This window comes from Vipera ursinii (genome assembly GCF_947247035.1).
Source record: "Vipera ursinii genome assembly, chromosome: 5".
Lineage (NCBI taxonomy): Eukaryota > Metazoa > Chordata > Lepidosauria > Squamata > Viperidae > Vipera > Vipera ursinii.
This window is the reverse complement of record NC_139518.1, coordinates 16,650,821-16,664,117: the sequence shown is the minus strand read 5'-3', so window position 1 is coordinate 16,664,117 and position 13,297 is coordinate 16,650,821. Positions and strand designations below refer to the sequence as shown.

General features: G+C 42.6%; 1 protein-coding gene across 1 annotated transcript in view; it reads left to right on the top strand.

Moving 5' to 3' along the window:
- The window catches only part of PRKCI (protein kinase C iota), a 51,626-nt gene that overhangs the window by 25,529 nt on the left and 12,800 nt on the right, over positions 1 to 13,297 (top strand). Inside the window, exons 7-14 of the mRNA XM_083364461.1 lie at positions 188 to 328; positions 726 to 771; positions 3,169 to 3,227; positions 3,411 to 3,584; positions 4,828 to 4,925; positions 6,256 to 6,342; positions 7,298 to 7,433; positions 9,346 to 9,433. Coding sequence (XP_083220587.1) covers positions 188 to 328; positions 726 to 771; positions 3,169 to 3,227; positions 3,411 to 3,584; positions 4,828 to 4,925; positions 6,256 to 6,342; positions 7,298 to 7,433; positions 9,346 to 9,433 — 829 coding nt within the window. The remainder of the gene's footprint in view (positions 1 to 187; positions 329 to 725; positions 772 to 3,168; positions 3,228 to 3,410; positions 3,585 to 4,827; positions 4,926 to 6,255; positions 6,343 to 7,297; positions 7,434 to 9,345; positions 9,434 to 13,297) is intronic.

The following is a 13,297-nucleotide window of genomic DNA, read 5'->3' as shown; positions in this document are numbered from 1 at the left end:
AAAAAAACTCAGAAAATTAAGTTGAACGAAACAATGCTTAGTGAAGAACAGATATTAGGAGTTATATGGTAGACTTTTGTCATGCTTGCTATGTAATATTTTACAAGTAAAGCAGAGAATAGGAATTAAATGCAATTAAAGATTGAGAGCTAATATCCAGATAACTATGTACTTTTTTCCCCCCTAGAGAGCTCATTGTGCCATCTGTACTGACCGAATATGGGGACTAGGACGCCAGGGATATAAATGCATCAATTGTAAACTTTTAGTTCATAAAAAATGTCATAAACTTGTCAGCATAGAATGTGGCCGTCATGCTTTACCACCAGTAAGTAAAATTCATAGTTGTACTTTTCTCAAATGTATGTGTGTTTTCATGTACAAATATAATTACAAATAACAGTACACTTCAGTAAGAATCGAGGCTTGAAATCTGATTTTTTTTGCCTGCCTACAAAAATCCCATTTGCTGATTTCTCCTATTCTATTAAAGCATTTTTATGCGCATTGAAATATTTGAATGAAGTCAGTATAGGGTTATTTTATTTTAACTAAACCATTTCTAATGAAGGCACCACACAGCTTGATTTCTTGCATGCTTTCAAGTTTGCTTGGAAAATAGTGAAATTTATCCCCAAATAAACGTAGAACCTCTTTCCAGAAATGGTAAGTGATTCAAAAATTATGATCTTACAATTTTCCTTTTATTTATATATATTTTGTAGGAGCCTATGGATCATTCCTCAGTACATTCTGATAACATTGAACCAGGTAAGAGCATTGCTCACTCTTCTCATATAAAAAAATGAAGTCAAAAATCTGCACAAGTATTTCTATGTTTACTAACTTTTAATTATTTTATCTGAGAAGTTATTTTTTTTTGCTTTATTGCTGATGTTTATGTATGTTTATATACAGGTACCTGAAAGGGAGTTTAAAATATAATTTGGAATAGAAATCTAATAAAATAATAACTTTAGAAAAAATAGCAAGAGGTTCTTGCCAGCCATTCTTCTACTTTCTAATTTGGTTCAACATTCTTTACAGCTCCCGGTTAATTCTAAAAGGTGTCCTCACAGTCACAGAAAACCAAATAAAATTATTGATTTATTTATACAATACACTTATAAAGCTGCCCACTCGATATACGTGATTCTGGGGGGCTAACAATTAAAACAGAATAAAAAGAGAATAAAAGCATAAATATCATAGCACAGTATGAAATAACAGCCAAGATCTGTCACAATGTTTCTCCATCAATATAACCAAGAAGCATGTTCACTCACACTTTCTGGTTCTAGGCTTGAGAGCAAAGCCAGCCTTTTAATGTCTTGCAACAGGCTAGCAGGTTGGGGTAAGGCTGATCTCAGAGGAGAGGGAAGTTGCACAGGGCAGGCACCACAACTCTTCCTCTTCGTGAGATGACAGGATCCAGAACACACCTCTCCTCCTGAATCTAAAAGATTGGGTAGACAATACAGTATTGGAGAAAGATGGTCTCATAAATAACACCAGCTCCAAGCCATGAAGGAATTAAAGGTAACCACCAATACCTTTAATTGCAACCAGAAACATACAGGTAGTCTTCAACTTCATACAAGAATTGTCCAAAATTATGACACAATGGTTAGATTGCAGTATTGCAGACTAACTCTGCCCAAAGCCAGGAGTTCGATCTTTACTGGTCAAGGTAAACTCAGCCTTCCAGCCTTCTGAGGTTGGTAAAATGAGAATCCAGATTGCTGAGGGCAATATACTGACATCTGTAAACTGGTCAGAGAGCGTTGCAAAGCACCATGGAGAATATATTAAGTCTAAGTGCTGTTGCTATTGCTTATGGAAGCCGTGGGAAAGTTGCACCCATAAAACACTTCCAGCCATTGCAAAAAAAATGCACCATCACTCCTGCAGTCACATGATCGTGGTCTCAGTGCTTGGCAACCTGTTTGCCCTTATGACCAGTTTGGCAAACGCCCCATGATCATGGGATCTCCATTTGCCGTCTTCTCTACTGGACTACCCAGAAAGTAACGAGAAAACTGACACAGAAAGTTGCAAGCTGTTGCCCATTTGCCAAGAGGACTCCCTCTTATCTCTGGGAGCTGTCTGAAAGAGCTGCCTCCTGAGGGGAGCTGAACTCCTTTGGTGGAGTGCAGAAATAGAGCCAAAGTTCTGAAGATTTTGGCAACGTTCCTGCACCCAGCCAAAGGTGTTCCCTTCCGTGCGTCAACAAGAGCTGAACTCCTTCAACAGGCAGCTCTTGCAGCCAGCCCCTAGCCATAAAAGTGAGCAATGAATCCAAGCAGAGAGCGGATATAGTCAGCGTGGCAAGGAAACAATTGTGGAATGCCCCAAGCTGGTGGGGGGAGGCCCAGTATAGGCCACCTACGAGTATCTCTTCCTTCAGGAGGCTGAAAATCCATCCTGGATGTCTCCCCCTGCCTCTATGGCACTTTGTGCTTTTATTTATTTATTTATTTTTATTTTTATTCCATTTATATCCCACCCTTCTCCGAAGACTCAGGGCGGCTTACAAGCTTAGCATTAGCCTTCATTCTATGTATATGCCTGCTTATTAGGGCTTTCACCCCCCCCCCCAAGCGGCATTATTACAAAGTCAGCTTAATTGCCCCCAACAGTCTGGGTCCTAATTTTACCTACCTCAGAAGGATGGAAGGCTGAGTCAACCTTGAGCGTGGTGGGATGCGAACCTGCAATAATAATTTACTTAGAACTTCTCTTAATGACCTGTGAGATTGTTTAACACCCACAGTTGATAGTGCCAGAACTGCAGTCTTAGAATAAAGCAATTCTGGGCAGTCATGTGACATTTTGTTTAATGATCGCTTTGCTCAACAATAGGAATTATTGGCGCGACTGTGGTCATAAATCAAGGGCTACCAGTACCTGCAGCTATTGCAGCTTGCAGGGTATAGGTGTCACAGGTGCTGAGTGACTAGTACGTATAGGTCCCTCCACCATTGCATTTTCCAGTTGTTGAATCTTCTGAATACTCTTTAAGGGCAGCCCCATGTAGAGCTAACTGCATCAATCCAGTCCAATTATCCAGTTTGACACGAACCTTTAAAAATATTTTAAATATTTTTTAATTTTTTAAAAATATTTACATTTATCTGGAAATATGAGTTTTTTTCCTTTTCCTTTTAGTGATTCCATATCATCCTTCAAGTCAGGAAAGCTTAGACCATGTTGGTGAAGAAAAGGAGGTATTCTCATTCTTTTTCTACTAAAATTGTTGATGCCTTACTAAGGCCAAACGTGAAAATGCCTTTGATTGGCAGCACTACTTCCTGAGGTTACTTTATCACAAATTGGTAGTATTGCTGTTGGCTGTAAGAATGATCTAGCTTTGCATCCTCACCAATTAAAGGACTCTCTCTACTTTACAGGCAAAGAGCAGAGAAAGTGGCAAAGTATCTTCCAGTCTAGGTCTCCAAGATTTTGATCTACTTCGTGTTATAGGGAGAGGAAGTTACGCAAAAGTACTTTTAGTTCGATTAAAGAAGACAGAGCGCATTTATGCCATGAAAGTTGTGAAAAAGGAATTGGTTAATGATGATGAGGTGAGCGATACTTACACTGTTTTAATTTTTACATGCTGCCTTATCTCTTTGGTGGTTTTATTTTCTGCCTTACTTGCTGAAATTGTTCTATGACTGCAGTCCAATCTACTCTAGTAGAGTACCCTCTCTTTCTTGAATGGACTGTTTCGTAGTGCCTTATGCCACTTCAGGGAGCTGCTGTACTCTTTGGAGTAGGAGATTGTTTATCCAATGACTGTTCGACCCACAACACTTATTTTGGATAAGCCTGCGAGATGTTTAATGAAGCTGCCAGTAGATTAGACAGTTAATAATTTCTTGAGATTTATGACCAGCTTTTGTTTCTTTTAGAGCTTTACTTCTGAACTCCTATTACGCATAGCTACTTTTTCCATTAACAAAAATGCTGGAAATGTTGTAAACACAGCTGAATTTTTACAGGAAGAGCACTTAAAGCCAGAAATCTTGGAACATTTTAAGTGTTGTTTCTTTGTATTTTTTTTACCTATTCAGCCTGAATTTACCCAATAATACATAAACTTATTTGCAAATCTCAAATCATTGTGGAGTTTCAAGAGATCTGATTGCATACGATGATGGAATGCAGTGGATGTAAGGACTGTGGGAATGTAAGATTATCATAAGAAAGGCTGAGCGCCAAAGAATTGAAGCCTTTGAACTATGGTGCTGGAGAAGACTCCCGCGAGTCCCTTGGACTGCAAGGCGTTCAAACTGGTCAGTCCTAGAGGAGATCAACCCTGACTGCTCTTTAGAAGGCCAGATCCTGAAGTTGAAACTCAAATACTTTGGCCACCTAATGAGGAGGAAGGAGTCACTGGAGAAGAGCCTAATGCTGGGAAAGATTGAGGGCAAGAGAAGAAGGGGGCGACAGAGAATGAGGTGGCTGGATGGAGTCAATGAAGTAGTAGGCGTGAGCCTAAATGGACTCCAGAAAATGGTAGAGGACAGGAAAGCCTGGAGGAATGTTGTCCATGGGGTCGCGATGGGTCGGACACGACTTTGCAACTAACAACAACAAGAAGATTATCATGAATTTGCACTGATTTGTAATGTTGGAAACTTAGAGTCTTCTCCAGCACCATTCTTTAGCACTCGGCCTTTCTTATAGTCCAACTTTCACAGCCATACATTGCAACTGGGAAAAAGATATCACTGCTTTGTTCCTGCTTGATAGCTAGCAGGTTGATTGGCATTTCCCAGAAAATATTTGAAAGACAAGTATTCTGTGTAATTTTGTTAACAGGATATTGATTGGGTTCAAACAGAAAAGCATGTCTTTGAGCAAGCATCAAATCATCCTTTCCTTGTTGGTCTTCACTCGTGTTTCCAGACAGAAAGCAGGTAAATTATGCAGTAAGATTTTTTTGCATATATTCTTCTATTCTTTTTATAAGGTTATTTATATATTTTTTAAAAATAAATTAATGCTTTCATCTTTTAAAAATAATTACATCATTACTTATTTGCAAAAATGATTTTTAGAAGAAAGATAAACAAGGAATCATCTACAGAATTAAGAATATTATCACATAAAGCAACATTCATAGAGTTTAAGCAACGTACATGGAGAGATGAGAATAAGTGTTTCACAAAAGACGATAGCCTTAAAAAGTAGGAGGAAATCTAAATTATGAAAAAATATTATTTGACTGTAGTCTTATACAAGCCTTATACAAGGATAATTTGAGGAGAATTCTAACTAGGGTTGAGTTTGGTTTTACATAATAATATTTGGAAATTTCAGCTACAGATCTACAGTATGTAATCAGGCTATATAAAATGGCTTTGAGTGTGGAAAAACAGATCAAGGAGCGATGATGTGAACAAAATAATGTAATAGTAAATAACCCTTTGAAAATATGTGGAACAGATGCAACTCTTGATAGGGTGAGAAAACCTGGTAAGACAGAATGAAAAACAATTTAAAAAGTAGATCAATTTGCAATGAATTAATCTTTAGTAATTTTCATATCTGCTATTCTACTTCCGTGCTGGTGATGAATGAATTCTCACTGAAATTCTCTAAGGAAGACTTAACAAAAGGAAACAATTAGTCCTGAGGTGTTTAGGAATGATTGGTGTTCTCCCTACCTTCTGATGTTATCAAACAAAAATAAGAGGGAAATTTATAAAGCACAGTTATATGGGGAAAAAAAATCTTAGGAATTGGCAAAGAATAAATGAATAGTGAATAAATGAATAGTGAGGAAGTCATATTGTGAGAACTACGAACCCTTAAGATACATAAATGAAAAGGTGAATAACTGGGTATGTAAGAGTTATCCATTACATCAGACATGTCAAACACAAGGCCTGGGGGCCGGATCCGGCCCACGAAGTGGTTTCATGTGGCCCGCGAAGCCATCCTGGAAACAGTGAGGGAACGGCCCCCACTGCCTTGGCCCTGGCCCAGAGACCCTCACTCTGCCAGAGACCCTCAGATCTGTCCCACTCCTGCCCAGGCCCCCATAGGCACCATTGATGCGAACGATGTAGAGCTGGCCACGTCCACCCAGTAGGCCACACGCACTCTAGCCACGCCCATCCAGTAGGCCATGCCCACCCTGGCCATACCCACCCAGCCCCCTGAGGGCAACCGCAATGCTGATGCGGCCCTCAATGAAATTGAGTTTGACACCCCTGCATTACATAATCTCTCTTTGTGATTTAGGCTATTTTTTGTTATCGAATATGTGAATGGAGGGGATCTCATGTTTCACATGCAGCGACAAAGGAAATTGCCAGAAGAGCATGCCAGGTGTGTACTTCTTTGTTGTGAATTTTGCAGACCAGCTAGGAGTTAAAGAGAAAACAAAAGTATTTGCATGCAGCATATTGTTTTTTTCCCCTCTGGGTATCAGCATGTTTTCTTTGTCTGTCTGCTTTTTGTAGGAGTTGAACGGCTCTAATTCCAGCATCGACTCTTCTGTTTATTCTTTCCAGCTTGGCTGAGTAAAGGAGAACAATCTCTTTCTCTCACTCTCCCAGTTACATATTCATTTTTTTTCCTCCAGATTAGTTTTCCTTGGCTTTCCAAGGATATGCTTTTAAATTTGTCAAGAGCCACGGATTGGTTTCTCCAGACCCAGTGGATTCAGTTCTGCCTCAAAGAGCTTCCAAAACTGTTAAAGCATTGATAGTAAACTACTTAACTTTTTTTGTCACTCAAAGCCAAAAAAAGTAACAATTACGGTTAATGTGGAATTAACAATAATTACCACTGCTACTGCTCTGTGCAATTATTGGTGCTCAACTAAAACAGGGTGGCGTCTGGCTGGTCCTAGTAATTATACCCATCTTCTTCCAGCTTCCTCAGATAACGACACATAAAAAGCAAAACCTAAAAAAAACAGCAAGATGCGCTGTAGAAGTAAGCTATAGAAGAGGCTTAGAAGTGAGACTGTTAGTAAGGATTAAATCCAACTAAGCACAAAGCTGATCTGACATGAAACAGGAAATTTATTGTGGTTTTAAACAATCTTGAGATAGAAAGCAAATGTTTACCTTGCCCTGTTTCTGATTCAAAATATTTCATGGAGCTTCCCCATCCGATAGCTTGTTCAGGAGCGATGCGATACCATGTTGTAATAAAAAAGCACAGTGAGAGAAAATAATAAGTGCTTTCATTTGTCTGGGAAAAATGACTTTGTAGGCGAGGCAGGGATCTATCCAGATTTTTCGAAGTGTATTTTTAAATACTGATTTCATTTTAGGTTTTACTCTGCAGAAATCAGTTTAGCTTTAAACTATCTTCATGAACGAGGAATAATTTATAGAGACTTGAAACTGGACAATGTATTGCTGGATTCTGAGGGACATATCAAGTTGACTGACTATGGCATGTGCAAGGTGAGAAGCAAAATCTTTACAGGTTGAAATCTGAACATTTCTTGGTAAATGCCTTTTGATCAGAAATTGCTAATTTTGAAAGCTTAAAAATCATTAAAATGCATTAAAACCTTGGTTTTCTGGATCTTCATTTAGTGGGGTAGACGACAAAATTTTCCTGAGGACTTGCCCCTTAACGTTTTTACTGGTTGATGATAGTTGACATAATTTAGGTATTTTATATCACTTACGCAATGCTTTATTTATATTAATTTATGCCTTTTGTATCGATGAAATAAAAATGTCAACACTGGACAACACATTTTTTCAAAGGTTTTGCTTCCTGAAAACTTGGTGATTATAATAGACACCCTTCAAACTGAACACAAATATATTTCAGAATAACTGTATCAGTAGGAATCTTGAGAAATATGAAATTAACTTTTAATGACTATAATGCATTTAATTGCATAGTAATTCTGACATGTTGCATGTTCAATAGGGCTAACACAGACATGTCAAACACAAGGCCCGGGGGCCGGATCCGGCCCGTGAAGTGGTTTCATGTGGCCCATGAAGCCATCCTGGAAACAGTGAGGGAATGGCCCCCACTGCCTTGGCCCTGGCCCAGAGACCCTCCTTCTGCCAGAGACCCTTAGATCTGTCCCACTCCTGCCCAGGCCCCCATAGGCACGCTTGATGCGAACGATGTAGAGCTGGCCACTCCCACCCAGTAGGCCATATGCACTCTAGCCACACGCACCCAGTAGGCCACACCCACCCTGGCCATACCCACCCGGCCCCCTGAGAGCAACCGCAATGCTGATGTGGCCCTCAATGAAATTGAGTTTGACACCCCTGGGCTAACATGTTTTGCTGCTGATTTTCTTTTGTACTTGGTGTCCAATGCAGCTGAGTGCAGTGTCCAATAATAGTCAGCTGATATTGATGGATTCCAGTTGCCCTGATACTGTTTTTCCATTGTGGCAATGATTTTTCATCATGTTTGTCATTGACTACCTAGAATTTCAAGAAAGAAGTACAATTGTGAATGTAGAAAACGAATCTTCAGTGACATATTGCACTTCATGGTCTTGTAATGCTATAAGAAGTTTGTCAACCAGCTGAATGTAGTTTGTTGCTAGAGGCAAAAATATATTTATTAGGTCAACAAGTGGTTCACATGCCACATTTTTCTGTCTTGAAACCAAATTCTTTTTGAATGGCCATTTCTTTTTAGTATATTGCAATTTTAGATCTCCACAGATATTCCAGTTGTACAGTAGATGTTCTTCAAAAACAGCTCCATTTTCCCGTATGTTTTATGTGTGTGTAGTAAGCAACAGGTTCTGAAGAGCATTGCCATTGTGTAAAAACAAAAGATTTCTGTAAAATGGTATGTGATAGACTACAGATTATTTTCATGATCAGCAATTCAAAATCCATAAGTTTCACCCAAAAGTGTTCAGGAAGCAAAATCTTTGTGTTATGTTAGTCACATCTAATATGTCAGATAGATATATTTGGTTTGAACTGACACTTCTTTGCCCCAAAGGATTGGTTCAGGTCATGATTTATTTTATTAGCAGACTACAGGTATCTTGATTAAACTATTGCATTCTCAGGTTATTCATAAACAATATCAAATAAATACTCCTATGCTGAAAGAAATATAAGCTTATTCCAGTCTGGTTATTCCAATTTAAAATGATGAAAGTGTCCATACTAGGCAAAGAGGAAATTAATTACAGATCATTAGGAAATTTGTCAGCATGACTTACATTTTTGTTTACAAAAAAGCAACCAGAATGTCTATATCCTAAGTCTTGGCCTTGCTAGAAAGTAAGTGGTTTTTATATTCCTAAGATGAAATTGAAACAGAAAACGTATTTGAACTGTATAAGACACTTTTTCCTTGTTTCTATTTTAAAAGGAAGGATTAAGACCTGGAGACACCACCAGCACTTTCTGTGGCACTCCTAATTATATTGCTCCTGAAATTTTACGTGGAGAAGATTATGGTAACTTTTACTATTTTGTAAAACGTGTAGTTAATATCCTAAACAAGCAATGCTTCAACCAAGCAAGTGTTGTGCTTTCCACGATCAGTCAGTGCCATTCACTTTAGAGACTATCTCTGAATTTTAATCTTGCCATCAAAGAATACAATATACTTTTCAGAGAAATATGTTTTGATTCTGCTTTTATTTATCAGTTACATTTATATCTCACTTTTATACTAGGAGCTCAAAGCAACATACACGGCTCCTATTTTTTCTTTATAGTACTCTTGTAAGATGGTTTCAGCTGATTCTACTAAATATTGTGGAATCTTTTGTAGCTTGTACTTACTAATTTAATTTTTAAAATCAATCATGTTCTAATTTGATCTTGCTTTTTTGGGATTCCGAGATATTTGTGTTATGACATCATCTGTAATCCATATGGTCAGAGTTTTATTAAGTTGTATTTATAAATAAATTTGCTTAAACTACAAGGCATCAAACCATGTGCTGCATTCCGGGTTTATTGAACATGCTGAGCCAACATTCACTGTCTTTTTTGGGAAAAGTAATGAAATACTAGGATGAGCAGCTCCTTTGAATAGACTGTCTAATCATTACAAGGATAGGCAGTATAGTTCCTTCCCTGTAAAAGTGGAATCAACTTTTCATGATAAAGATCTACGGAAGTGAATTGTGGCTCAATCAGTTGTCAATTCTAATGAATTTAATTTTAATTTAATTTATTAATATTTCTATACCGCCCTTCTCCCGAAGGACTCAGGGCGGTGTACAGGGCAAGAATAAAACACAAAGCTACAAAAATTAAAAAGTAATTAAATACATGCCCAACAATAAATACATTAATAAAACCCCAATAAAAAGATAGTAAAGCCCCACCAATCCCCCCTCAGGCCAGGCCGGCTTGTTCGAACAGGTATGTTTTCAGATCGCGGCGAAAGGAGCGAAGATCGGGCGCCGTCCGGAGCTCAACCGGTAACTGGTTCCATAGCTCCGGGGCGCCCACAGAGAAAGACCTCCCCCTGGGGGCCACCAATCTACATTCTCTGACCGGTGGCACCCTGAGGAGGCCCTCTCTGTGGGAACGCACAGGGCGGAGGGAAGTTGATGCCGGCAGCAGGTGTTCCCTGAGGTACTCCGGACCCCTGCCATGTAGGGCTTTAAACACCATGACTAGTACCTTGAATCTCACCCGGAAGACAACTGGCAACCAATGCAGCTCACGGAGCAGAGGTGTAACATGGGAGTATCGGGAAACTCCCAACACAACTCTCGCGGCTGCATTCTGTGCCAGTTGGAGCTTCCGGGTGGTCCTCAAGGGCAGCCCCATGTAGAGAGCGTTGCAGTAGTCTAGTCGAGAGGTCACGAGAGCGTGAGTGACTGTGCATAGATAGGGCCGCAACTGGCGCACCAGGCGAACCTGGGCGAAAGCCCCCCTAGTCACAGCTCCTATGTGGTCTTCCAGGGTGAGCCGTGAATCTAGGAGGACTCCCAAGTTGCGAGCCCTATCTACGGGGGGTAATAATTCGCCCCCCATAGAAAGAGATGGAATGTCCGAATAAACCCGGGATGAAGGTATGCAAAGCCACTCGGTCTTGTCGGGGTTGAGTTGAAGTCTGTTCCTCCCCATCCAGACCCGAACCGCCTCCAGGCAACGGGACATCACGGTGAGGGCATCACTGGGGTGGTTTGGGGTCGAAAAGAAAAGCTGGGTATCATCAGCATACTGATGATACCCAACTCCAAAACCACGAATGATCTCACCCAGCGGTTTCATATAGATGTTGAACAGGAGAGGCGAGAGGACCGACCCCTGAGGAACTCCACAAATGAGAGACCTCGCGGTCGACCTCTGCCCTCCTGCCAACACCGACTGCGAGCGTCCCTGGAGATAGGAGGAGAACCACTGTAAAACCGTGCCTCCCACTCCCAATCCCCTAAGACGCCGCAGCAAGATACCATGGTCGATGGTATCGAAAGCCGCTGAGAGGTCTAATAGGACCAGAACAGAGGAATGCCCCCTGTCCCGGGCCCTCCAGAGATCATTCACCAGCGCGACCAATGCCGTCTCCGTGCTGTACCCGGGCCTGAAACCCGATTGGTACGGGTCTAGATAATCCGCTTCATCCAGGACCAGAGGGAGCTGATGTGCCACCACACTCTCAACAACCTTCGCAAGAAAGCGAAGGTTGGAGACAGGACGAAAGTTGTTCAATACAGCTGGGTCCAAGGCAGGCTTCTTGAGGAGAGGCCTCACCACCGCCTCTTTCAAGACGGCGGGGAAGCTACCCTCACTCAAAGAAGCCGATATAACTGCCTGGAACCAGCTGCGTGTCCTCTCCCGGGCTGCATAGACCAGCCAGGAAGGGCACGGGTCCAATAAACATGTGGTGGTGCTCAGCCTCCCCATGATCCTGTCCACTTCCTCCGGAGTCACAGAATCAAACTCCTCCCAGGTGATATCGACAAGACCACCCGTGTCCTGCTCGACAGACTCTGCCCAGTCAGAGTCCAGACCGACCCGAATCCGAGCGATTTTGTCCGACAGATGCTGGTTAAACTCCTCGGCACGACCCTGCAAGGGATCCTCCCTCACCACCTGATTCAGGAGGGAGCGAGTCACCCTAAACAGGGCGGCCGGGCGATTATCTGCGGACGCGATAAGGGTGGCGAAGTGGTTAGACCTCGCCTCCCTTATCGCAGCGAGATAAGACCTAGTATAGGTTCTTAGTCGCAATCGATCGGATTCGGATCGGCTGGATCTCCAACCGCTCTCTAGGCCCCGTCTCCGACGTTTCATCTCCCGGAGCTCCACGGAGAACCATGGGGCTCGACGGGATCTGCACCGGGTCAGGGGCCGCAGGGGTACAACTCGGTCAAGAGCCTCAGTGGCCGCCCTTTCCCAGGCTTCCACTAAGGCGTCTGCTGAGCTGTGAGCAAGGGAGGCAGGTGGGGACCCCAGCGCCGCCTGGAACCTCTGGGGATCCATTAAGCGTCTGGGGCGGTACCATTTGATAGGTTCCACACACCCACGGCGGGGGGTGGCAAAACGGAAGACCAGCCGCAGGAGATGATGATCGGTCCATGACAGGGGCATAACAATTGGGGAGCCCCCACCAAGATCATCTAACCACCGTCCAGATAAGAAAACTAGGTCAAGGGTGTGGCCTCCCTCATGAGTCGGTCCCGAAATTACTTGCGTCAGGTCCATGGCCGTCATGGAAGCCATGAACTCCCGAGCCAACTCAGATGATCCTCCCAGAGATGGTAGATTGAAGTCCCCCAAAACTATAAGTTTCGGGAACTCAATCACCAACCCAGAGAGGACATCGAGAAGCTCAGGCAGGGCTGCTGCTGCGTGACTAGGCGAAAGGTACACCAGCAGCAAGCCCAACTGCGCACCAGGGCCGCATCTCAAGAAGAGAGACTCACACCCGACTATCTGGGGAACGGTGGCCTCCCGTGGACACAAGGTCTCCCTCACAACAACAGCCACTCCCCCACCCCTACCCTGAGCCCGAGGCCGGTGTAGCACCCGGAAACCTGGTGGGCAAAGATCAACCAGAGGAATACCGCCCTCTGGGCCCAACCAAGTTTCCGTGATGCAAGCCAGGTCCGCCTGCTCACCCTCGACCAAGTCACGTACGAGAGGAGCTTTATTAACGACAGACCTGGCATTCAAGTACACCAGCCGGAGCTCAGGAGGCTGCACATCCTCACTCCCGGGACCTCGGGGCGGGGCCAGAGGGTCGGAGTGCCTCACCGCTTGTAAGCAGCGGAGAGACCTTCCCAGAGATCGATACGGCCCTCTGTTCCTACACCTGCTGCCATTCCCTAACGTCGTGGGAATAGGTAATCCCA